General features: G+C 42.6%; 1 protein-coding gene across 1 annotated transcript in view; it reads left to right on the top strand.

The window, feature by feature from the left end:
- The window catches only part of LRRK2 (leucine rich repeat kinase 2), a 253,679-nt gene that overhangs the window by 181,889 nt on the left and 44,970 nt on the right, over positions 1-26,820 (top strand). Inside the window, 6 exon segments of the mRNA XM_033958543.1 lie at positions 2,468-2,616; positions 3,059-3,159; positions 11,997-12,187; positions 14,252-14,412; positions 18,500-18,670; positions 26,292-26,392. Coding sequence (XP_033814434.1) covers positions 2,468-2,616; positions 3,059-3,159; positions 11,997-12,187; positions 14,252-14,412; positions 18,500-18,670; positions 26,292-26,392 — 874 coding nt within the window.

The following is a 26,820-nucleotide window of genomic DNA, read 5'->3' as shown; positions in this document are numbered from 1 at the left end:
GACATATAGGGTTGGGGATGCAAATTGGACCTAGTCAATCACTGTTTTTTCTTAGAGCCAGTTGGTCACACTATTTGGTGCTCCTCTCAGCTTATATCACAATTTGGCTTCTGTGATATTCATGTTTTTGTTCTGTCTCCTGTTAATAATTCCCGTCGTCTGTTGGGAAAACAGCTGCAGTGTAATCGGATACCTCAGTAAAAAAAAAAAAAAATTCCCAACTAGTTACACAGGCCTAAATACAGTACATAACTGCAGAAAATAAAGGAAACTTAAAACAGTTGAAAAACCTGGTTCATAGATAGTAACGCGGAAGACAAAGGCGCGCGCCGACAACTGAGCGCAAGATGGAGGCGCGCGCCGAAGAAAAGACTGTTTTTAGGGCTGCAACAGGGGTTTTTGTTGGGGAGCCCCCCACACTTTACTTAATACAGATCACGGCGGCGTTGTGGGGGGTTTGGGGGGTTGTAACCCACTACATTTTAGTGAAAACGTAACTTTTTCCCTAAAAACAGGGAAAAAAGTTAAGTTTTCAGTAAAATGTGGGGGGTTACAACCCCCCAAACCCCCCACAATGCCCCCACAACGCAGCGCGATCTGTATAAAGTAAAGTGGGGGGTTCCCCCCCCACGTCGTAGCCCCTAAAAACAGTCTTTTTCTTCGGCGCGCGCCTCCGCGCTGCGCTCAGTTGTCTGCTCGCGCCTTTGTCCCGGCACGCTTTTGACCTGACACCAAAAACCTAGCTAAGGAAAATACCAAAGATAAAATTAAACTATAGTATTTGCTATATCAACCTCCAGGTCATAAAATCTCTATTCCACTTATGCTGTTCATGGATCGAACTGATTCTTCAGCTTCTCATTTAGGCTCCCTGTGGAGTCATTAAGAATATGGCGATCCTCAGAAAACAGGAATTGTGTGACTTTACTTTCATTCAAGAGTAGTTCATCTTGAGCCTTCTGATCAGCCTCCATGCCATTGACTCAGGGATTGAAGAGCTAGTTGGTGAGGCCCTGATCTTGACAGCAGCATCTTCCAATTTTGTGATAATGATCTGTTCTCTTCATTTTAAAATGTTCTATGAGGGTGCTGTCTTCAAGGGTATTGCTGAATACAAAATTAAGGAATTGGGCAAGTTTTTAGAACATTGTAAGGAGGGATTAATTGAGCTGCTTTGGTAGGAGTTTTAACAACATGCTTCCTTTATGATATGGTATAAATGTCTATATTGAAAACCATCCCAGAAAATGCTAACTCTGTATTGTAACACCTTTACAGAGGCTCATGTAAACCACTTTGAATTGACTCCCTAGTCATTAGTAGTGGTATAGAAGCAACAAATAATATGCATCTTGTGTTTTTAAATTAATTTTTGTCCATGGTAGAACTTGCAGAAAGTGACTTCTTGGGGCCAGGTAACATGTAGTACTTTTTTGTGCAAACACAACACAAGCCCCTCGAAAAACCAAACAATATAATCTCACTACACTTTCAACCTGGTTTACAGCACAGCACAACTACTCATGAAAGATCAGCAGAGTCCACAAAGAGAAGTACTAAACATTCCACAGGCATAGAGTTCCAGAACAAGGCAGAAAAACCCACAATTCGCACATCAGCAACACTTCTTCTGTGAAAATTAGTAAGAGGAGGAAAAAGCCTCAGATCCCCCCCCTCCACCAAACCGAGAAACTCAGGTTGAAAACAGGTGGAGTTTTACAGGATGTAATAAAGTCACTGGCATAAAAAACCTCATCAATAATATTTCAATAGAGAAAAGCCTTGTGCAATGCAAGTGGAATATACTCTGCCTTGTCTCAGGACCCCTATGATCTGAAAATGATTTGAAAAGTCAAATTCTATTGAGTAAACAGAAAGATGCCTGTGGAATGTTTAGTACTTCTCTTTGTGGACTTTGCTGATCTTTCATGAGTAGTTGTGCTGTGCTGTAAACCAGGTTGAAAGTGTAGTGAGATTGTACTTTTTTGTGCAGCATTTTATTTTTAACTCTGTCCTATAGTCTTTTCCTGTAACACATTTCATCGCTTAGAAATATGATACGAGAATATACTTTCAGGGCTATCACAAGGGGAGAGCAAAAAAAAGGCAACTGCTCTGAGCCCAGAGGTTAGGAATTAGAGTTTTGTGTTGCCTTTTGGAGTCAGTTTGTAAGCATGCAGGTTCAGAAGAGAAGAAATATTGTCTGTTTTTTGTTCAGCAATTGCCCTGCATGCGCTAGATTTCTTAAAGAGCATGTAGGATGGTAGTGGAGGGGATAAATTTTATTTATTGATAATGTTTGTGGAATTTCAAGTGATTTATTAGTCAATTTGTCATTACTTTCTGTGCACTTGATGTTAAACATAAAATGAATAAAGAATTAAAAAAAAGAAAGAGCATGTAGGATCCAATAAGATGCATATCAATTAATACTACAATAATGTATATTTATTCTGCGCTTTCTCATAGGAGACCTCCTAATGAGTCCTGGTGAACCAAAGTTAACAATTCCAATTTCTCAGATTGCACCTGATCTAGTATTGGCTGATTTGCCTAGAAATATTATGCTGAATAGTGAAGAGCTGAAATTAGACCAATCTCCCGAATTTCTTTTGGGTAAAAACATTTTTTCATTGCTTAATGTGAATTGTATGGAATCTGCCATGAAATATTTATACGGATTGTTATTCAAAGGAAGTTATTTATTGCCCACCCGGTAGTCAAACATAACTTCCAGTTGGTAGCTTTTCAAAAATTATACAGATAATTTAAAATTAGACAATGTATGTGGCTAAAGTGCCAGGTTAAGGGAGGATTGAAGGCTGCACCTATATTATTTATCTGTGGGCTTAAAATAAGTGGATAGGGTGATTGTAGACAATGGGGTGCCTGCAGTGCACCTTCATGGAACCTGTTCTATAAATAAAATAGGTACATAGATATTTATTTGTAGAATATTATTGTTAGCATGCCAGGGATGTGTCCATATTCTTTGACAAGAAACAAGAAAGGCTATAGCTGAAACTGTTTCAAAGGATTTTATTTCATTTCTCGATAGGTGATGGGGGATTTGGGTCTGTCTATCGTGCATCTTATCAAGGAGATGATGTAGCTGTTAAGATTTTTAACAGACATACTTCTCCCAGACTCTTGAGACAGGTAAGAGATGTTTTCTTACCTTTGTTTGAGATATTGATCAACTACCTGGTTTAGCCCCTTTTGTGCATTGGAATGGTTGCTGTATTCATCCACTTTTTAGGCAATACCTAGAAATCCAAGCATGCACTGGGAGGGACCTAGGAATGGATCGACCTATTTGGTAAACCTGAGATTAAAGGCTTCTTTTACAAAGGTGCACTAGCGTTTTTAGCGCACCCACTGGATTGCTACCCGAAAAATTACTGCCTGCTCAAGAGGAGGCGGTAGCGGCTAGCACATGGGGCAATTTAGCGTGCGCTATTCCGCGCATTAAGGCCCAAATGCACCTTTGTAAAAGGAGCCCTAAGTAGTAAACCTGTTTTGAAGCTTTGCAACTTAGGGCTCCTTTTACAAAGATGCGTTAGGGCCTTAACGCGCAGAATAGTGCACGCTAAATTGCTGCGCACGCTAGCCACTACCGCCTCCTCTTGAGCAGGTGGTAGTTTTTTGGGTAGTGCACGCTATAGCGTGCGCTAATCTGGTGCGTGCGCAAAAAATGCTAGCGCACCTTTGTTAAAGGAGCCCTTAATATTTTGTGAATTTTATTTATTTATTTTAAAAAATGTATATACCACCTAAAGTCTAGGCAGTTTACAAAATAACATATAAAATAAATAATAACAATATAACACAGACTCATAGGCTCTTTTACATTCTCCACTACGAACATACTCATTTCGTTCACATGAATACATTGTCCTATAACTAAATCTTTAAGTTTTTAAAAGTATCATAGAAATACCTACTGTATTTTTGTTCACATTAATACTTTGACAAATAACTGTGTCTTCAAAAGTTTTTTAAAAGTTATCCCTGAGTTGACATAATCGTAATTGACCTGTCAATGAGTTCCAAAATTTCACCCCTACTATTGAAAACTTTGCAGATCTTAATTCCCTTGTTGGACAGTACAACTCCAACACATCTCAAAAACATCCAGGGGCTGTATGATATAAAACCTGATGTACAATTGAGAGCACTTTATATTGGACTCTCTGGTGTACAGGAAGCCAATGTAGCTGCTTCAGAATTGGAGTGATATGAGCCATCCATGAAGCGCCCACAATCAATCTTGCAGCAGAATTCATCAAAACTTGCAATGACCCACACATTACAATAATCTAACTTGCACCACCGTACAAAAATCATAAGGCATTAACATTGGCTTCAACCTGTACAACATATGCAACTGCGCATATCCCAACTGTATAGTTTTTCAATACGTGTTGTCCCAAAGATAATGCTGAATCCAACCAAACCCCAACACCAACATCTCTTTTTTTAAGTGGTAATGAGACCCCCAACACATTTACACACTCCCAAGTCTCTCTTCGCCTTATCATTCTCTACAATCATCACCTCTGTTTTTTTCACATTCAACTGCAATCCATGCAAAGTAATTCATCTCACTATGTTCTCCATATAAATATTCAAACACTTCACTCCTTTATCATCTTTACCCACAGGGGAAAAACCCCCCAATGTCATCAGCATATAATCTGTATTGCACCTTCAATTTCCCAAAAACCTCACCTATATCTGCCATATAAATGTTGAACAATAAGTCAGAAGGAGCAAATCCTTGTGGCACTCCTCGTCTTACTTTTACCGATTTAGACACTATATCACCACTCCTTACCTGAAAAGATCTTTCATATAAATAGGATAAAAAACACTCAAACACTTTCTTACCCTAGACCAAGTCCTTGTAATTTCATCAACATCAGTTCTAAATTAGCAGAGTCAAAAACTCCAGAAACATCCAATGATACAACAAAAAACTTCCTAGTCTTATCCAATCCTTCTTTCAATGTATCACAAACTGACACCAATAATAATTCTACACTATGGCCCAGATTCTCAAAAAGTGCGTCCCGATTTTAGGCAGCTGTAGGCGTCTTACAGCTGTCTAATCAGCCAATCGGGATGCACGTTTAAAAAAAAAAAATGCTCCCCAGGCAGGCCTGAAGGCACCTCCGGGAGCCTAGGGAGACCCGCAAGACGCCTAAGCTCGCCTAAGGGCCTTAGGCGAACCTAGGTGGCCCTACGCGTCTCCCTAGTAGAGGAATAAACCTTAAAAATGTAGGCCAGCAAAATGCTGGTCTACATTGTAAGTAGATGCAGCTGCTATACTTATCGCGGCAAGGGATCTCTCTGCCGCTATAAGTATAGCGGGCCCGCGGCCTGTCCGATCGGATGCCGCCGCCGCTCCCCCCCCCCCCCCGACATTACCGATCTCCCTCCCCACCCCGACACTACCGACCGACCGCCCCCCCCCCCCACTACTGATGCTGGCAGGAGAGTGTCCAATCCCTCCTGCCCGAAGACGGCGCACCCCCCCCTCCTGCCCGAAGACTGCACACCACCCCCCGGCGCTAACAACCCCCAAACTAACCTGTTCTTCGGGCCAGACGGTTCTTTCCCGTCTAGCCGGTAAGCCCGCCTCGTCGAAATGAGGCGGGCTCGCCCCTTCCCGGCCCATCCCGCCGAAGCCTAAGGCCTGATTGGCCCAGGCTCTAGAAGCCTGGACCAATCAGGCCTTAGGCATAGCGGGTCCGCCCATCCCCACTAAATCTAAGGTCTGATTGGCCAAGTGGGGATGGGCGGACCCGCTATGCCTAAGGCCTGATTGGTCCAGGCTTCTAGAGCCTGGGCCAATCAGGCCTTAGGCTTCGGCGGGATGGGCCGGGAAGGGGCGAGCCCGCCTCATTTCGACGAGGCGGGCTTACCGGCTAGACGGGAAAGAACCGTCTGGCCCGAAGAACAGGTTAGTTTGGGGGTTGTTAGCGCCGGGGGGTGGTGTGCCGTCTTCGGGCAGGAGGGGGGGGGATGTGCCGTCTTCGGGCAGGAGGGATTGGGCACTCTCCTGCCAGCATCGGTAGCGCCGGGGGGTGGTGTTCAGTCTTCGGGCAGGAGGGGGGGGTGCCGTCTTCGGGCAGGAGGGATTGGACACTCTCCTGCCAGCATCAGTAGTGTCGGGGGGGCGGTCGGTAGTGTCGGGGGGGGCGGTCGGTCGGTCGGTCGGTAGTGTCGGGGGGGGGGGGGGGCATCCGATCGGACAGGCCGCGGCCCGCTATACTTATAGCGGCAGAGAGATTCCTTGCCGCGATAAGTGTAGCGGGCCGTGTCTAATCTAACCCGATTCTCTAACCCGCGTCTGTAACATGGACGCCGGTTACAGAATCGGGGTTTAGTTTAGGCCGATTCTGAATAGGACGCCTCTCCCGGGCGTCCTATACAGAATCAGGGCCTCGCCTTCAATATAGGCGGCCTGCCTGGGGAGCATTTTGTTTTTTAAAAAAACGTGCATCCCGATTGGCTGATTAGACAGCTGTAGGACGCCTACAGCTGCCTAAAATCGGGACGCACTTTTAGAGAATCTGGGCCTATGGGCTTGGCGGAAGCCAAATTGAAATACATCTAGGCAGTCAAGCTGTTGAACATGATCATCTCATTGCTTCAGAACTACTCACTCAATAATTTTACCAATAAATGGAACAACTAATAGTGGACAATAATTCACCATGAGTTCCACATCAGAACCAACTTTTTTTCAAAATTAGTGTAACAGACAATTGTTCACACCCTGCAGGAAAGCATCCATTCTTAAGCGATTTATTAACCATCTTTATCACAAATAATCCAATATCTTTTGCCAATTGTCTCAAAATGCTGGCATTACACGGATCAAGTTGTGCCCGTTAGAGGTTACAGTTCTAATTACTGCAACAATTCCCTCTTGTGATACCGGAACAAAAGAGTTCCAAGATCTAACATTCAACTGACACTCTTCAATCTTCTGCACCTGTTCTTTTGTATTTTCCTTTCCCTCTCTATCCAGCTTACTTTCCAAATACCGTATATACTTGAATATAAGTTGATCCGAATATAAGTCGAGACCCCCATTTCACCCCAAAAGGAGGAAAAAAAATAAATGGTTGACTCGAATATAAGTCGGGTGGCTTAATATTCAAGTGCCCTGCCCTGTCAGGCTCTGCACCTAACTCCCTTCCCTCCCTCCCTCCCTTCCCTTCCCTGTCAGGCTCTGCACGAAAGCCCCCTTCCCTCCCTCCCCTGTCAGGCACTGCACCCAGCCCTCTTCCCTCCCTCCCTGGCGGGAGCCAGTCAAGAAGCCACTCAGCCCTGAGCAGGAGCGCCAAAGCGTGCGCCTGCTCATTGCCACTCAGCGGCAGATGAAACTGGATCTTGTGGCAGCCACCATTGGCTGGAATAGCAGCAGGGCAGGAGCACAGGAAGCTCACTGCACCTCTGGACCACCAGGGATCGGCAGAGGAGGTAAGAAGACAGGGCAGAGAGGGACAGGGTGCAGAGCCTGCGGTGACCTGCAATAATTCTGGAAGGGGGTGCTGGTCTGAATATAAACCTGGACTCCTATTTTTGGGCAAATGTTTTGGCCCCCAAATCCCAGTTTATATTCGAGTATATACAATAAGTGGCATTATGTGGTGGCTTATTAAATGTATTTTGAGCTTAATAAAGCAAAAATAAAAACCCAGAGAACTATTTAGCAGATCACATTAAGGACATCCAAACTGTGCCTAAGTTCTGGAAGAACGTCCAAAGAGTGCCTAAGTTCTGTCCATAGAACTCAGGTCTATCTAAAGCCTAAACTGTGCTCAAAAGTAGACTTCCTTACAATGCCTATAAGAACCAGTTTTACAATTGCTATGCAGCTTGTTAGCTCACTCTGTAGCACACTGGTTAAATCTATACCCTTCTATCCTAATGTTGCTGGTTCAAATCCCAGTCACTCTGTCTGAAGCATTAAACAGATCCAACTCCTAGTATTACAATTATAATGAAAAACAGCATAAAATTGCCAATCTAATAACATAATAATAAAATATTATAACATTAACGACATTGTTTGTACGTCTAAATCTCACTTAAAACCTAATTCTCCAAAGGACGCCTAAAAGGTTAGATGCCTAAACAGTGCTGAACTCTGCTGAGCACGATTCTACAAAGGATGCCTAAATGGTGCCAAACATTAGACGCATTTTGCAGAATCAGAACCAAAATATGCAACTTTATGGACTTTTTTTCATAGGCATCCTTTTACAAAATGAGCCCTAAAAGATTCAACTTTCAAAGGGATTTCCATAGATAAGAGAACATTTACCCACATAAATATGTCCTTTTAAAATTACCCTTCTATAGGAAAAGGGGGCAGTGCTAGAGCAGATTGTTTTGAAATTCCAATGAGTTCTTTAACTTAACTTGCATAGCCTGGTTAAGAGATCCCTATGGCACTGACTTGCTATAGGGATCCTTTGTTCCATGTACTTTGCAAGGTAAAAAAACAAACAAACCACTTTAGGTTTTCAAAATGATATCATAAATTGCAACTGTTTCATATTATTTTGAAACCATAGACCCAGTTCCTTATATCCTTGACTCAAGTTTCTATACTTCAGGCAAAGTTAGGCTATTAGTGATATGAAATCAAAGAGTTTAGATATATTGTAGGGGGTGATACTAGTATATTGTATTGACTAATGCATAGAATGCCATGGATATGTTCAGTGTCTGTTTATAGAAACATAGAAACATAGAAATTGACGGCAGAAAAGGGCCATAGCCCATCGAGTCTGCCCATACCAATGACCCGCTCCCTGATTCTTACTCTCCTAGAGATCCCACATGAATATCCCATTTTGTCTTGAAATCTAACACGCTGCTGGCCTCAATCACCCGCTGAGGTAGCTCGTTCCAATGATCGACCACCCTTTCGGTGAAGAAGTACTTCCTAGCATCACCCCGAAATTTCCCTCCCCTGATTTTCAGCGAGTGTCCTCTGGTTACCGAGGGTCCTGTAAGACTGAAGATATCATCTTTCACCTCTATACGCCCAGTAATATACTTAAAGGTCTCAATCATGTCCCCTCTGTCTCTTCGCTCCTCCAGCGAGTACATCCGCAGTTTCTTTAACCTTTCTTCATACGTGAGATCCCTGAGCCCCAAGACCATTCTGGTAGCCATTCGCTGAACCGACTCAATTCTCAACACATCTTTTCGGTAGTGTGGTCTCCAGAATTGAACACAATACTCGAGATGAGGTCTCACCATGGATCTGTACAGTGGCATTATGACCTCAGGTTTTCTGCTGACAAAACCCCTACGGATACAGCCCATCATTTGTCTTGCCTTAGACGAAGCCTTCTCTACTTGATTGGCAGCCTTCATATCATCGCTAATGATCACTCCTAAATCACGTTCCACCGTGGTCCTGGACAAGGTTTCACCATTTAGTGTGTAAGTTCTGTGGATTTTTTTTCCCTAGGTGCATTACTTTACATTTTTTAGCATTGAAGCCTAGCTGCCAAGTGGATGACCACTGTTCAAGCTGTCTTAGGTCCTGCGTCATAAAGTCAGGCACACTGCTTTTGCCAACTATGTTGCATAGTTTGGCATCGTCGGCAAACAGTGATACTTTTCCTCTAAGTCCTTGGGTCAAGTCTCCTATGAATAAATTGAATAGAATCGGCCCCAAGACGGAGCCTTGAGGTACTCCACTCATCACTGCTGACGTTTTCGAGGGGGTACCGTTTACCATCACCCTTTGAAGCCTACCATCTAGCCAATCCCTTACCCATGTAGTGAATGTATCCCCCAATCCCATCGATTTTAGTTTGTTCAACAGCCTGCGGTGTGGAACGCTATCAAAAGCTTTGCTGAAGTCCAAATATATCACATCAAGGGACTCACCGGCATCCAGATGACTGGTCACCCAACCAAAGAAGTCAATCAGATTAGATTGGCAGGACCTTCCCCTGGTAAATCCGTGTTGATGTGGATCACGTAAATTTTCTTCGTCTAGAATTTTGTCAAGTTCCTGTTTGATCAGTGTTTCCATGAGTTTGCACACTATGGATGTAAGACTCACCGGTCTGTAATTTCCTGTCTCTGTTCTGCAGCCCTTTCAGCTGGGGGAAAAAAGGTCTAAGTGTTGTGAAATGAATTAATCCCAGATATGATAGTAGATGGTGTTGAATTAACTTGTTTGTTTATTTCAGGTTTAACTTCTGTTTTAAAAAAATAAAATTATTAAATAACAGTGCCACTTCTATATACCTGTAGGAGGGAAGGAAGCAGTTACATAAGGTTCAGGTTTCAAGGATTAAGATTTAGTGCCTAACCTAAGAAACTAGGTGCTTACATTGCCCCTTTCAAACAACCAAGGCCAAGCACCTAAATTTAGATAACTAATTTCACTAAATCGTTTGCTCTTGTAGTTGCTAAGTTAGGGATGAGGGAAAAAATTAGTTACTTAATACAGTGGTACCTTGGTTTACGAGCATAATTCGTTCCAGAAGCAAGCTCGTAAACCAAAATACTCGTATATCAAAGCGAGTTTCCCCATAGGAACTAAGGGAAACTCGCTTGATACGTTCCCACCCACCCCCACCCCCCAAGGCCAGTGACGCTGCTCTACCCCCCCCCCCCCCCCCCGGAGAACCGGCATTGCTCCCCCTGAAGGCCCCCACCTGCGATCCAGCATCCCCCCCGTTCACGTTGCACCCTCCCTACCATGATCTGAAATCCCCCAGACCTACCCGAACACGCTGCTTACCCCCATCTGGCCACCTGCACCGGCATAGGACGTGCCAGTGCCCGATGATCTGCTTCCTCTTCTTTGCTGGGCCGAGAATCTCGGAGAGAGTGGGAACTCGAAGGCCTTGAGCATGCGCAGATGCTCAAGGCCCAGCAAAGAAGAGGATGCAGATCTTCAAGCACCGGCACCGGCATGTCCTGTGCGTTGGTGCCGGTGGCCAGATGGGGGTAAGCAGCGTGTTCGGGTGGATCTGGGGGATTTCATATCGCGGCAGGGGGGGGTGCAACGCGAGTGTGGGAATGCCGGTTCGCAGGGGAAGGGTGCCAGATCGCGGGGGGTGCTGCTTGCAAATCGAGGCAAGCTCGGTTTCCGAGGTGCCGATTTTGCGAATGTTTTGCTCATCTTGCAAAACACTCGCAAACCGGTGCACTCGTAAACCGAGGTACCACTGTACTGATTTTCAGAACTAGACCATGCAGTGAGAGCCTATTCTATAACAGCCCCTTGGGGGCCAGATTTGTTATAGAATACTAGTATAACCTGGTTTGGGCACATCTTACTTTCATATGTCTACAGTGTAATGTACCCATTCAGACCTAGTGTAATTGCGGACACACACGTGCAACAGAATCGTACATGAATGGCAGCACCATGTAAACACCCGCTTTGCATGCATGCATTGCGCACTCCATTACAAAATAATGTTGAAGTATTTGTTTGCCACTTATGTGCATAAGGGTACATTACCCATGAAAGTGACATATTTATATGTTATAGAATTGCCCTTGTAGTGAATAGACTTAAATCTAAGCAAATGAACAACATCGCTACATTTAGGATCTTTAATTTTATATAAATTATAGTTGAAAATTAGACTTAAATTTAGGAACCTAATTTAAGTATTGAACATTTTTTGAAATTGATCTCTTAGTGTTTGGATATTTGGTGTGCAGATGTGAAGATTTATAAATTATAATGCAAAATTAATGCTCATGACGATGACTGTCAAAGTTGAAAGCAGTAGTGAAAACATTGTAAATAACAGACTTTTTTTTGTGAAACTCAGGGATTTGGTTAATTTAACATGCCCATTGCAGCTATAGAAAGCTGACCACATTGTTTAGAGTTGCAGTTTTTGTCCTAGACTATGTAGAAATATAAGTCTTGCCAAATTATTCCAGTGTTAATGAACCTTAATCAAATCCTGTCTTGAAACTTATAGGAACTAACAGTGCTTAGTCATCTTTATCATCCGAGCTTGGTGTCTTTGTTGGCCGCTGGTGTTCGTCCAAGGATGTTAGTAATGGAACTAGCCCCAAAAGGTTCTTTGGATCATATGCTTCAGCAAGACAGTACCAGCTTGACTAGAACTCTTCAACATCGGATAGCTCTACATGTTGCCGATGGCTTGAGGTAACTAACTTTCTGAGCAGGGACATCATGATAAATGTTAACCATACTTTGTGAGGACAGTTTTCTTAGGTATCTAATCAGAGGACTAAGTATTGCCTTGGTTGAAAACTGACCACCTTGGTGTAGCTAAAAAGATATATTAACTCTCACAGCATACAAGGAGGTGTTTCCAGGGGTATGTTAAGCTCTGGGCAGGACATTTGAGTTTCAAACTCATATACTTTTATTCTCCTGTTTTTCAACCCACAAAAAGGGCAGGTGCAGTGTCTGCAGATAAAAAAACTGGTAGCAGTTTTCAAAGGAAAGCTACTCTTTTGTACTTGCAAACTTTGTAACTGCCCTGATTACTGAAAATTTACCTTGTTAAGAACATTATATATCCATCATTCTTACTACCATAAGAACATATTGGGTCAGACCAAAAATTCATAAACACAGTGTCCTGTTCCAGCAATGTCAATCCAAGTCTACATTATCTGACAGGATCCCAAAGAATAGCCAGATTTCATGCAGCTTACTCCTAAACAGTGGCCTTCTCCATCTCCACCTTTTGATATAGTTTATAGGCTTTTCCTCCAGAAACTTTTCCAAACCTTCTTTAGACTTAGTTATGCTAATTGTTTTTTAACATCTTCTAACAATTTCCAGAGTTTAATTATTCATTGAGAACAGCCAGAGGAGCTATAAAACCTTTAAAATCACACCAGCCAAATGCTTTTAAAACAGTAAAAGAACTTTAAACATAATAATGATCAAAAGAAACATAAGCAACCATGAGGACTAGGCACCTGGGCCAATCAGGCCTTAGGATTAGTGGGGATGGGCGAACCCGCTATGCCTAAGGCCTGATTGGTGCAGGCTTCTAGAGCCTGGGCCAATCAGGCCTTAGATTTAGCAGGGATGGGCCAGGAAGGGGCGGGCCCATCTCATTTCCACGAGGCGAGCCCGTCGGCTGGACGGCAGCAAGACCCGTCCAGCCGACCAACATGTAAAGGTTAGTTGGGGGAGGGAAGGGTTGTCGGGTCATCGGGCTTTCCGGCAGGAGGATTGGGCATCCTCCTGCCGGCGATTACCAGTTTGGGGGAGGGGGGTTCCAGGGGGGTTCTGTCAGGAGGATTGGGCATCCTCCTGTCTGCGATGGGACAGGTGGCCGCGACCGCGGCCGCTACACATATTGCAGCAGGGAGATCCCTTGCTGCCATAAGTATAGCGGCCGCGTCTAATTTAACCCGATTCTCTAACCGGCGTCTGTACCATGGACGCCGGTTACAGAATCGGGGTTTAGTGTAGGACCGATTCTGTATAGGACAGCTCTCCTGGGCGTCCTATACAGAATCAGGGCCTAAATGCTGTGTGTCCTATTTTATAGCTATGGGCATTTACCACACGCTAATTCTTGTTAGTGCTTTCTAAGCTTTAGTGAAAGAGCCCCTAAACAAGCAAAAACCAAAGGAATTCAAGTTTTAATTTTCCAGCGTGGTTTCCTTTAATATGGAACCTAGCATTATATCAGTAAATTTAGGATTATTCTTCCCTAATGTGCTCTTGTTCATACTAATGTACTTCACTTTGCACTTTTCCACATTATCAGGCATAGTTACTAAAATGCTACTGGTTTAGCTTGAGTCAAAACAGATAAAGCACATTATTTTACTCACGTACCTACTTTTACTAGGTCCCCATATAATGTGTTTGAATGCAGTAATGCATATCAGCAACTATGCCTGTAAATTTCATCTGCCATTTTGTTGTCAGCTGTGCCAGTTGGGAAAGCTCTTTCTGCTTGTGATCTGCTTGTGTTTTAACTGCTTTGAATATATTTGTGTCACCTACATATTTGAACAGTTCACTCATTGCTGTAGTCTACATATACATTTCCTCCTCAATGATCAAATCATAAATCACAGTATTTTAGAAGGAATTCCTGATTGGTTCCTGTGGATATCATGGTTTGTGCTCTTTTTTTTTTTTTTTTTAATACTTTTATGTTCAGTCTAGAGAACAGTTATGATGCAAAAAGTTCATCGAAAGAGCAGTTTTTGTTTAATTTCCTTTTCTTACCAGATATCTCCACTCAGCTATGATCATATACCGTGACTTGAAACCTCACAATGTCCTGCTGTTTACCTTCTATCCTAATGCAGCAGTGATTGCAAAGATCGCAGATTATGGGATTGCTCAATATTGTTGCAGGATGGGGATTAAAACTTCAGAAGGCACACCAGGTAGGAATATGGAAGAATGCTCTATTTTAGGAAATCTCTGGAAGAAAAAAGTAACCAAAACATCTTGATGGCAAAGTTTCAGATATGTGTGTTTCCAGAGACAAGCAGGGGAGGAGTAGGTACACTTGTTGGTGAAGTCCTCAGACGGATCCTGTGTGTTGGTGCTCTCCCCTAGTAATAGTAAGCTTTTGACTTACTGAGCATGTGCAGGGACTCCCGCTTTCAGTGGCTTCTCCATTTGTTACTCAGTTTTTTCTTTATCCGCTCCTCAGGTCGCAGATCTCTCCTCTCCCAAAAAATAATTCCTATTAATAATAGAACTCTTCTAGGAATAGGTAGCCTCCTCTTTTAGTTAAAAAAAAAATATTCTTCACAGCTCAAGAAAAAAAATATTCTCTTCTTTAACTCCCCCCCACCAAAAAAAACAAACAAACAACAACTATCTAGTGTACATCAGGGAAAAGAAAAAAAAAACAGCTTCTGCTGCCAAAACAAACGGGGCACTAGAACCAACTTGGATCATAGTGACCAGCAGCGCAGTAATTTATTCTAACATCCTCCAGCTCACCATGAAAACTGTCTTAGCCACTGACAGCGATATTTGCATCCTCCCTCCAGGGCCCTGTTTCAGCACCGCTGGGGGAGATGAATTGCTGATCCCTACACTCAATTTATTGGGAACAGATGGCAGAATACTCCATTCAAGGTTACATGCCCATGGAGGCCAATAGATGCGACACCCCATCTCCTCCAACCTTGATATTGCCGGTCCAAGACAGTATTAAACGTCCCACATTGTTGAAGAAGCAGCAAGTACCAACTGATGAGGTTCCCAATGTTCTTGCTCTCTCCCCCCAGGGTCCTCTTTTGACCCACTAGGGGGAGATGAATCACCTTTGCTGACATCAGCTCATTGAGGGAAAAAGACAGTGGCTGCTTTGGGATGAAACCAAATATCGGAGCTGCAATGGAGCATATTCCCTTTGCCTCCTGCCACAGCAGCTGCAGTTCAGGCCAGTAACTCTTAACCTGCTCCTGCGAAGTGCCACGCACAGATGGGGAAGGCTCCCATGGGCCTGGTCTCGGCCTTGCGGTCCTATCCCATGTCAAAGAAGTAAAAGCTAACTGCAGACTCTCTCAGATTGGCAAGACTCCTGCGGGCAAGGCACAGTTCTCTTCCACTTCAAAACAATAGCAGTCTCCAAGGAAAGGTAAGCACCCCAATCACTAGCAAACTCCCTCCTCCCCCCAGGGCTCAGGTTAGGCACTACAGGGGGAAGTAAAATCAGGAGACCATTTAGCATCGGCTTCTTCCATCCTCCCATATCTAGCTTCAGTGAGAGTGGGGGGAGCACAGTTCGAGAAGAGCCAGATCACCAGTAAAAGGACCACTGCTCTCACCCCACAACATCGAGCCCTGCAAACAATTTCTACTGCATTCATCACCTAGAGCACTATACAGTCTTTTATACCTTGGAAGCCATCAGAAGTTTTACCTGTGGAAGCTCTGTACTCAACTCTCACTCATGCTGTCACAGTTGTCATCACCCAATGGTCTGCCAGAATACCTCTTAATTCATTTAGGAAATGAGAAACCAATATGGTTGTCCACAGACTCCTGAAAACCTAGCAACAGCATGTCATACGGGCAAGAACTCCTGATACGGTTACAGGGGTGACTCTGAGCTTCCATATGTTAAGAATCATCAACAATCTGGAGAGTTCAAGATCCCTGCACCTCTGCAGAGGATCCTACCACCTCAAGCACTTTCCTCTATCCCTCCGAGCAGACCTAGAGTCGGTGTACATTTCAGGCCACCTAAATGTGACAGCAGATTCGCTCAGCTACAAATTCAATCCTCACAGATAGTTCCTCGATACCTTAGTATTTCAATGGCTTTTTAGGGAGAGAATGCACCTCAGTGATAGTCCTCTTTGTTACACCAGATAACACAATGCTTTTGTTCACTCTTTGTTACACCAGATAACACAATAGCTTTTGTTCACTCTGACCAGCATATAAAAACACCACACAGGATTCTTTCCCCATCCATTGAACAGACCATCTCTGGTTCTCCCTTTCACCATTTCTGCTTATCTCCAGGGTCCTTCTGAAAGTCATGAGTCTCCACATGTCTCATCCTGATCTCATCTTCATGACCCCCCAAAAATCTAGTTTCCTTTTTTTCTAGATCTTCTAGCTTCTCCATTGTTTCCTGTGGGAACCCACTTCTCTTCCCTCATGTGTATATAATGGTCAGGTTCTTTACCCTAACCTGCCTGGCTTCCTCCTGACTGGATGAATATTGAAAGGAGCATTCTAGCCACCTTTCCAGTCTCTCAGTCAGTGAGATCTATTCTCAATGGTTCCCCTCACGTGTCTGATAACCACATCTACTGAACTACCTCCTCTATTGTCAATTGCAGGCCTAAAGGCATTTTTAGTATGCCTCCACTAATCTGTGATATCTGTCTTATCTTCATCCAGAGGGTAGAAAAACAATCTATTTGCACCTCTTGGTAACCCGCCAACGCCTTGGGATCTCAGCTAGTTTTGGAATAACTCAAAACTGCATACTTTGATATACTGTGCACTACTTCTCTTTTGTACCTCATAAGGACTGTAACTTTTCTCAAAGCCATCACATTGGCAAGAAGAGAATTTGAATTCCAAGTACTACTGACCGCCTATCCTTACCCTCAATTCTTTTCTAAACATGGCTGACTTATGCGCACCTAAAATTGTTCCTGAGGTTGTTCAAGATTCCACCCAAATCAAGCCATTGTTCTATCCTTTCTACCTCCTCTGCATACCCATACCCAGAACTCCAGTGGAGAGTTACCCTTCTATCTTAGGATAACCACAGTTCTCCAATCAGCTTTTTAACTCTTACAACCCGGCCAGATCGAGATCTTCAGCCTCCAAACAAACCATTTGCTTTGAATCTCCTGTTGCATAGAGTTCTGTGACTCTGAAACACGTCACTCACTTCTTGACAGAATTAACACACACCACTTCCAAGCAACAGCTTCTTCATGACTCCGTTTGACCCTGGTACAGAACATATGCATAACGGCAACCTAGTCCTCAATTCACACTTTTGCTGAAATTTCCTGCTTAGAACAAACCACAGCACTAAGCATGCATTTTCAACAATCGGTCATCCAGAATCTAATTGCTCCTTGATCTACCACCACCTCCCTTTTTCAAGAAGTAACCTGGGACTCACCAACAAGTGTGCCTGTATCTACCCTGCTTGTCTCCAGAGAAACCAAAGTTGTTTAACTGTAACGGGGGATCTCCATAGACAACAGGGGAATGCAGACACATTTACCCTCCAATCTTCCCCTCTAAAATATATTTTTCAGCTAGAGACAAAATTGAGTAACAAATGGAGGAGCCATTGAAGGTGAGAGTCCCTGCACATGCTCAGTAAGCCAAAAGCTTACTATTGCTAGGGGAGAGCACCAACACATGGGATCCGACTGAGGTCCTGCTATCTATGGAGAACCCCCTTTACAGGTAAGCAACTTCACATAATATGTATCACTCCCAGAACCATGTTTGACTATGCATCGTATTTTGAGCTAATGACTCGCATTTCCCAAATCTTTCTATCTGTGACATTAAGTGGTACAAGATGCTCATGTTTTCTTTGTCACCATACAAGGTCCTTTTTAGGCCACAGATGAGAGGATGGTTTTTCATGTTTTGATTCACCAAAAACAAATTATTGCTCAGCTATGGATAGTACAATGAAGAATGACCTTTATAAATTGAGCTATTCCATTAACCAAACATTCTAGTACAATAGGTGTGTCATTCTGGACAAGTGAGTAGTGAATCCAAGCCCACACGCTATGCAGAAGGTATCAATCTATGAACGTCGGAGCTGTTACCGCTTTGGTTGGCGCTAAAAAACGCGCTATGCTTTTGTAAAAGAGGGGGGGGGGGGAAGGGACACAATTTAATGAATTAGGATTTAAATTTGCTAAATTTAGTTGGTCAGTTAAGACAGTTATGTTTGCCACTTCACATCCATTTATCAATCTACCTGATATATTTTAATGATGAACTTCCTTCTAGGATTCCGTGCACCAGAAGTTGCCAAAGGGAATGTTATCTACAATCAGCAAGCAGATGTGTATTCATTTGGTTTACTTCTGTATGATATCTTAACAGCAGGAGCTAGACTTGTAGAAAGCATTAAATTTCCAAATGAGTTTGATGAACTAGCTGTCCATGGGAAATTACCAGGTAAGCCATATTTTAGAAGACTGTTCTGTTATCAAAAGTATTATGAGGGAAAACTGCTTGCCGTTTCTCTTCCCTTCCCCTGTACCTTTTTAACGTTTGTGGCACGAGCAACAACCCCAACCTGCTGCTCGTGCCAGCGTCTGCTCTTCTTCTGACGTCACTTCCTGGATCCGTGCATAGGAAGTGATGTTAGAGGAAGGGCCGATGCTGGTGCGAGCAGCAGGTTGGGGTGCTGCTTGACCACAACCATTAAAAAGGTATGGGGGAAGAGGAGGAGCGGGGAAGGAGCAGATGGGGGTGGGGGTCAAGATGAGGGTGAGGGAGAGGCATCTCTCACCCTCACTACGCCACTGGTTAGAGGGTATGTTTTAACCAACTAGCTTTATCTAGCTAACTCCCAAAGTTTTGTGGACACTTCTTTTGAAAACCCACTCTTGAATGGTTTTTGAAAATTTACCTGTAATATTTCATCTAACATTAGTCTGCAGGTTTCAAGCTTATTAATATTTGTTTCAATATAATCCTGTCAGAAGTCAGCTTAATTAAAATGTGTATTGTGCTTTTAGTAAATTGTGCAAATAAATGAAACAAGCCTTTTCAAATTTTCATTTTCTCCTTTGGAGCAGTGTATGATGTCACTGAGAGCTGGAGGGGGGAGGGGGCGGCAAAGCAGAATATATGACAATGACAGAATTTTATTCCACTTGAATGAATTTAGCATTGAAATGGGGTACCAGAAAATTACAGGAGTGAAGAGGTTCAACTAGTGTTTTGGGCTATTTTTTTTAAGAAAACCTGCATTTTCTGCAGTTCTTATGAAAAGTTGCTATAGATTTCCAGTGTTCCTAAGAGAGAAGAGTTTGGAATTAGAGAATGACATGGGGAAAAAATCTGTCCCTGTCACCGCCATTCCCTTCACCACCCCGTCACCGCCATCGCCTTCACCGCCCCGTCACCGTCACTGCCATCCCATTCACCGCCCCGTCACCGTCCCTGCAGAATCCATATAAGCCTTAGTACTGCAATATTTAGCTTATTCCTTCCTTATAAATCAAAGTTCCTGCTGCTGAACTAGAGAAAGAGATGTTCAGCTGGCAGTGCTTTGTTTATAAATTTTTATCAACAGAACTAATATACTACTTTATCCGAAAACAAAAAATAAATAAATAAATAGAATTTTTTTTTTCTACCTTTGTTGTCTGGTTTCTGCTCTCCACATCTTCTCATTCAATTCCTTCCATCCACTGTGTGTCTTCTCTCTGCGTCTTCCATTTGCTGTTACTGTGCCTCTCCCTTCCCCCCCCCCCCCATTGGTCTGGCACCCATCTTCTTCCCTCCGCTCCCCCATAGTCTGGCATCTGTCTTCTTCCCTTCCAGCATCTTCTCCCCACTCTGCTTTCCACATTTCCCTTCAGGGTCTGTTCCTCTCTACCCTCTTTCAATGTCTGTTCTATTCCTTTCCACCACCACCCTTCCCTCTCTCCTTTACCATCTGTTCCTTTCTACCACCCTTCAGCTCCTCTCACGTGGCCTAACTATCTACCTTCCTCCCTTTTATTTTCGTGACACGTTACAATGTAATTTGTGCAAGCCACTGGAGCCTACGAGCTCGGTCCCTGTCCCATCCCCACAAACCATCTCGCTTCTGTGCTCCTATTTTCTCCATTTCTAATATCTCCCCTATGTATCTGCCATTGCCTCCCCCCCCCCCCCCCTGTGCCCATATACCATCTCCATGGCATGTCCCCTTTATGTCTCTGTCCCTATGCTCCATGCACATAATTTCCCCTCTTTCTGTTACCTTCCTGTGTCCAGATTTCCCCTATCTTCCTCTTCCATATCAGTGTGTCTCTTCTTTTCAACCCCATCTAACTTCTTTCCCTCTTTCTTCCCCTCCCTGCTTCCTTCATCTGGCTCACCTGTCTGTCCTCCCCTTTCTTTCCTGCTGTGGGTTTTTCTTTCCGTCTTCATCCCCTTGGCCCAGAATCCTTTTCCCTTTCACTCCCATTTTGAATAACTCTAAGCCAGGTATCTCAAAGTCCCTCCTTGAGGGCCGCAATCCAGTCGGGTTTTCAGGAGTTCCTCAATGAATATGCATTGAAGCAGTGCATGCACATAGATTTCATGCATATTCATTGGGGATATCCTGAAAACCCGACTGGATTGCGGCCCTCAAGGAGGGACTTTGAGACCCCTGCTCTAAGCTGTCTTAATGCCCCAAATCTTTTAGCAACTACAGATGAGTAGTTCTGCAGTAATTGCAGCTGCACTGTGTTCATGTCCAAAAAATCAGAATAATAATAAAAGTGACAGCACACACCTACATATAAACTAGAATGCTGTTCTGTGTGTAAATATTAGCCTCAGAAAATTTTTTTCACACAGAAAATTTTTATGAAACTAATTTTTATGCACAGAACAGCATTGTGCTTCAAGGGCAGATGTGTGCTAGGATTTTTGTTTTCTTCGTACATATACACAGAGCTGTTACTTCCCATTCTGCTTTTTAAAGTTGCAAGCACTTCCTGTGATCACAGAGAAACACAAAGAAAAAATGTGAGCCGGGAACACGCGCGATCGCACGGTCCCCGCAGCCCCCACCCGCCTGCCCGATCGATGGTAGCGTTTAGCCAGCTCCCTCCCTTCACCTCACCTTAGTTTGCAGGCTTTCTTTTTCGGCGACCTGCACACTTCCCCAAAAAGCCGCGCATGCACGGCTGCTCAGTGTTCAATCTTCTGCTCTGCTGCAACTTCCTGTTTCCGGTTGAGTCAGAGCAGAAAATTGAACACTGAGCAGCCGCGCGTGCGGGTCGCCGAAAAAGAAAGCCTGCAAACTAAGGTGAGGTGAAGGGAGGGAACTGGCTAAGATCGATCGGTCGGGCAGGGGCTGCGGGGACCGCGCGATCCTTGATGCCTCACTGCGGAGATAAGACCACTCACCGCTCCATGGGGCGGTAAATGGCCATGTCCTTCTTTCCCCGTTTTGGCGGGTTACCCGCGGCTAAACGCGGCTAGCCGCAGGTAACCGCCACCGTGTCATTCTCTATTTGGAATTTAAGACAGAATATAGTAGATGCTAAAATAGCATGCATTGCCAGTTTCAAATTTCTCCCTTTGTGCCCAAAATGATAAATTCAGATAAAAAGCTTTCTGTGATTGTAAGAAATATTACATGTTGGTTCAGGCCCCCTTTTATCAAGCGTTTTAGTTCGGAAAGGCACAGTAAATGCTCTGACGCTCATAGGAATTGAATTCGAATGAGCATTAGAGCATTTCCCACAGCAGCTGCACTACAGCAGCTTGCTAAAAGGGGTCCATAATTTCTTACAAACAAAATTAAAGCAATTTTTAAAAGGCTTACAAGTGATTCTAATATCTGCTAGCATTCCTTCCCATGTAGAAAAGCATCAACGAGTTTCTGAATTCCATACGAGAACTTGCGTGATCCTTTTCTATTTGTTCTGTTCTGTCAGGAACTGAGCACATGGACAGGATGCTGTTTTGGTGACAAAATGTCTTACCTGAATATTGATTTTGTGGGTTGTATTTTTCTCTGTCTTTGATGTTGTTTAATGTCACACAGTTATTTCACTAAGAGCTTTGTAAACTTGGCTCCACACTTTGTAGGATGGGCACAAAATATTAATTTCACTTTTAATTAAAAGCAGGAAGAGATGTTTTCTGCCTGATTCAGAAAGGAGCTTTTCCCCTGTCTGTGAGAAGAATCTTTACTGAACAATGTTATAAAATAGTTTCAGTATGTGGGGGAAGGGCTGAGGTTGGAACAGATATTTAAAGGATATAAATGAGCATGGAAAATAGTTTATCCATAGCTTTCTCTTCATGTCAATATAAATAGTTTTTAAGCATTGCTGTGGAACTATATATATATATTTACCCCTTTTTACTAAACCGCAATAGCGTGTTTTAGCGCAGGGAGCCGCGCTGAATGCTGCGCACTGCTCCCGATGCCCATAGGAACTCTATGAGCGTCGGGAGCAGCGCGGAGCATTCAGCGTGGCTCTCTGCACTAAAAACCGCTATCGTGGTTTAGTAAATGGGGGGATTTGTTTTTTTGAGGTTTTCTGAAACTTCCGGTTATCTGTTTTTACTGTATATAATTAACCCAATATTCAGCTGGTTGCAAAATATATATTAAGGAGACAAATTTATTACATTACATTACATTACATTAGTGATTTCTATTCCGCTTGTGCCTTGCGGTTCTAAGCGGATTACAAGTTAGAGGACTGGACATTTCCAGTAGCATTGCAGTACATATAATCAAGAATGCGTTAAGTTACAATTGTTGTTCTGGACTTTTCCAGGATAAATTGGTAGTAGATAGTAGATAGTGAAAGGTTGTTTAGACGAATAGAGATAATATTGTCCGGATTCTGCTGTTTAGACGAATAGAGATAATACTGTCCGGATTCGGGTGTTGCTGGTGGTGGTGTTAGGGTAGTCATGAGAGCAATTTCTAATACTTTTGTGAGGTTATGATGATGGGAAGTGTTTTTTGAAGAGATGAGTTTTGATTTCTTTTCGGAATGTTTTAATGTCTATTGATTTGGTCAGTAGATTGGTGATGGTAGTATCGATTTTTGCTGCCTGTGTCGCTAAAAGGCTGTCATATAGTTTCTTTCGTCGTGTTCCTTTGAGAGGGGGGTGAGTGAATAGGCTCTGAGTTCTCCTTAATCTGTGTGAGAGGTTACGGTGTAGTCTGTTGTTTAGGTAGCTGGGTGCTGTTCCGTGTATTACTTTGTATAGTAGACAGTAGAATTTGAACTGGGATCTTGCTTTTATTGGTAGCCAGTGTGAGTCTAGGTATGCTTTGGTGATGTGGTCATATTTGCCTAGTGAGTAGATGATTCTGAGGGCTGTGTTCTGAACTGTCTGTAATTGTTTTATCATGTAATTTGGGCATGATAGGTATAGGCTGTTACAGTAATCTACAATACTCAGTACTAGGGATTGTACTAATATCTTGTATTGATCTTTGTTGAAGAATTTTCTTATTTTTCTTAGGTTACGTATTGTGAAGAAAGCTCTTTGGATGATTTTGTGGATTTGAGACTGCATTGTGCAGTTTCTGTCTAGTTGAATTCCCAGGATCTTGAGTGTGCTTTGCATTGGGTACTTGATTGTATTTACTTCTAGTTCTGTGAGAGAAGGTTTTTTTTCCCTTTCCAGTAGTAGGAATTTAGTTTTTTCCGAGTTCAGTTTTAGTTTATGACTTGACATCCATTTATAAAGTCATTCTCACATGCAGACCTGTTGGAAATGATAATCTTAATCACTCTACTCATTCCAGTATGTTAAAAACATATGCCCAACATGGCCATGTTTTCCCAAAGGCTGCTTCAGGGACATTCAGGCCTCCTTTTACGAAACTGCAATAACAATTTCTAGCTCGGGGAGTTGTGCTGAATGACCCGCACTGCTCCCGATGCTCATTGAGTTCCTATGAGTGTCGGGAGCAGCACGGGCCATTCAGCGTGACTGTCTGCGCTAGAAACTGCTATCACAGTTTCGTAAAAGAGGGGGTCAGTTACTGTCAGCATAAACACACACACAACATAATGTTAATAAACATCAAATTGATAAAAGTGAGGAGTAATGTCAATAATTATATATAAGAACATAATTCTTAAAAAAATGGACATCAGTATCATAAAAAAAAATCTTTGTAAAACTTAAAACATAGCTAGAGCCAGGCATGGAAGTTGGTAAAACCATGGGTATAAATAAAATGATGAAAGGGTTTTACCCAATTTGTATTCAATCCAAGCATCACCAACTGGTAAATTCTAATATAAAATTTAAAAAACAGATTGATGCTCAAGGACATTTTAAAATGACAACCGGAGAGAAGAGCATCTGACTGATGTAAGATCTATACTTGCCAGCATCTCCAACCTGAGCGACAAGCTTAATGGTGCAGCCTACCTTAAATTCCTTCAAAGTCAGTGTATATGTTTTTAAAGAAAATAAAACTGTCAAAAATTTTTCAGAATCACTTATTTTCTTCATGTCATATGCAGTTTCTTATGCATTGTTCTCAAAACATCTAAACTATTTGCTGCTACTTAAAAAAAAAAATCTGTTTAGAATCACTGTTCACAGTTTGCAGACCTTGGATGGCTGGCAATTTTAAACAGTTTTTTTGAGGCATGGACCCCTTTATGAATCTGATGAAAGCTATGGAACCCCTTCCCCAGAAATGTTCACATAAACCCAACTTTGCATGCAATGAATCTAATTACTTTATTTATTTGATTCTCATTCATATATAACATACATAAAGTAGATTTAGATTTGATTCTCTTACATATATTACATAAAGTATTATTAAACTTTAAATCTAAAAAAAACCACTCCTCTTTTATGCAAAAAGTAATGGCCACTCATTATAATTATGAAATACAATCCTCTTGTGCAAATTAAAACAGATCTACTATGTTTTTTACTACCAGTATTACTACGTCTATACTCATTATCTGGGAGAAAAATCAATAGTACCGGGCTGTATACTGAATATAAATGTTAATTTTTATCCGATACCCTCATGGACCCCCCTGAAACCCATCCATGGATCCCAGGTTAAGAACCCCTGTACTAAGGAAACATGGTAAAATGTTCTTAAATTCATAAGCTCAGGTTGGAATTGCTGAATGTACCAGCTGGCGATGCTTGGATTGAACATCGATTAATAACTGAATGCCCCTGAAGCAATGGTTTATGTCCACGCTTCTTTCAGCTGGTGACTAGATTGTAAGTACTTTTTTGTGTGGCATTTGCTTAATTTTAATTCATTTAAGTTATATTAACATTGTACAGGTACTTTGAAGGTGTTCTCATTTGATATTTTATCTTAGAGCATCTGTTTAAAGATAGCATTGATGGGTCAATTTCTAGTTCAACAGCCATCATGTTTTTTTCGGTCAGTGTCAGAATTGCAAGTGCAATGTCTTCTGATTTGTTTTTGTTTGGATTGATTGAGCACTTTTAAGGTTTATTTATCTATAAATATATATACAGTATATATACACATATGTAATACACATACTTATTTTAGAAACTTTTTCACATGTAAATAGCAGCTTTGAAATATGTAGGTCGGCTGCACATGCAAATAGCAATTAAAAAAATCCAGTATTTACCTGTGGAAATTCACAGTATATGCAGATTTTAAGGGAGTATATTGTGGGCATAGTTTGGGTAGTCTGAACATCTACGCATGAATGCCCCTTCCACATTTCCCTGATATGAATAGCCCCATTTTCACTCCCTGACAAACATTACTCCTTTAAATCTCCCTTCCACACTCTTAATAAAATCATAACCCCTTCTCATGAAAACCTCCACCCCTGGGGTCCTACTAGGAATATCTTAATGTCTAATGGAGGTTAAGAGCGATACCCAGTTTTTCCAGCCCCGTTGGAAACTGGGTTCAAAATGGCATCACTTGATCCCTAGCAGTCATTGATAGTGGTCAAGACGTCAAATAGAAAGGGAACTGTGGCTGTTCAAACCTGAATACCTTCAATTCCCAACTCAACCTTCTGTAAAACTGGGCTTCAAATGTAGATGTGGTCTAACATATATTTAAATGTTTTAGATCCAGTGAAGGAATACAATTGTGCTCCATGGCCAGAAGTTGAAAATCTAATCAAAAAGTGTCTAAAGGAGAATCCACAGGAAAGGCCAACATCTGCACAGGTATCTTTGTGTTATCTATATAGTAAGCACCAATGCAGCCTGTTCCTCAAATTAGATAAATAGATAAAGGGTTGCCATTAAAACCTCAGGGCTGAAAGGCTTGTTAAGAGGACCAGAGGTTCAAATAATGCCCCTGGTTTAAGCTGTACATTTGATTCACTAAAGTATTCTCTAATTTGTTTTCAAAAGCCAATCGAGTAGACAAATTTACTGCTGATTACTTTCAGGAGAATTTTAGGTGAGTCTAACCAGCTAGATTTGGAGCTAAAATGTCACCTTAAATTTAGTGCTGACTATCAGGCACTAAGGGCTCCTTTGATCAAGGTGCGATAGACGGTTAACGCGCGGAATACCGCGCGTTCAACCGCCTGCCGCACTAGTCACTAACGCCTCCATTGATGAGGCACTAGTTTTTAGGCTTGCCGCGG

This window comes from Geotrypetes seraphini, chromosome 9 (genome assembly GCF_902459505.1).
Source record: "Geotrypetes seraphini chromosome 9, aGeoSer1.1, whole genome shotgun sequence".
NCBI lineage: Eukaryota > Metazoa > Chordata > Amphibia > Gymnophiona > Dermophiidae > Geotrypetes > Geotrypetes seraphini.
The sequence above is the reverse complement of the archived record's forward strand: the minus strand, read 5'-3'. Positions and strand labels throughout refer to the sequence as shown.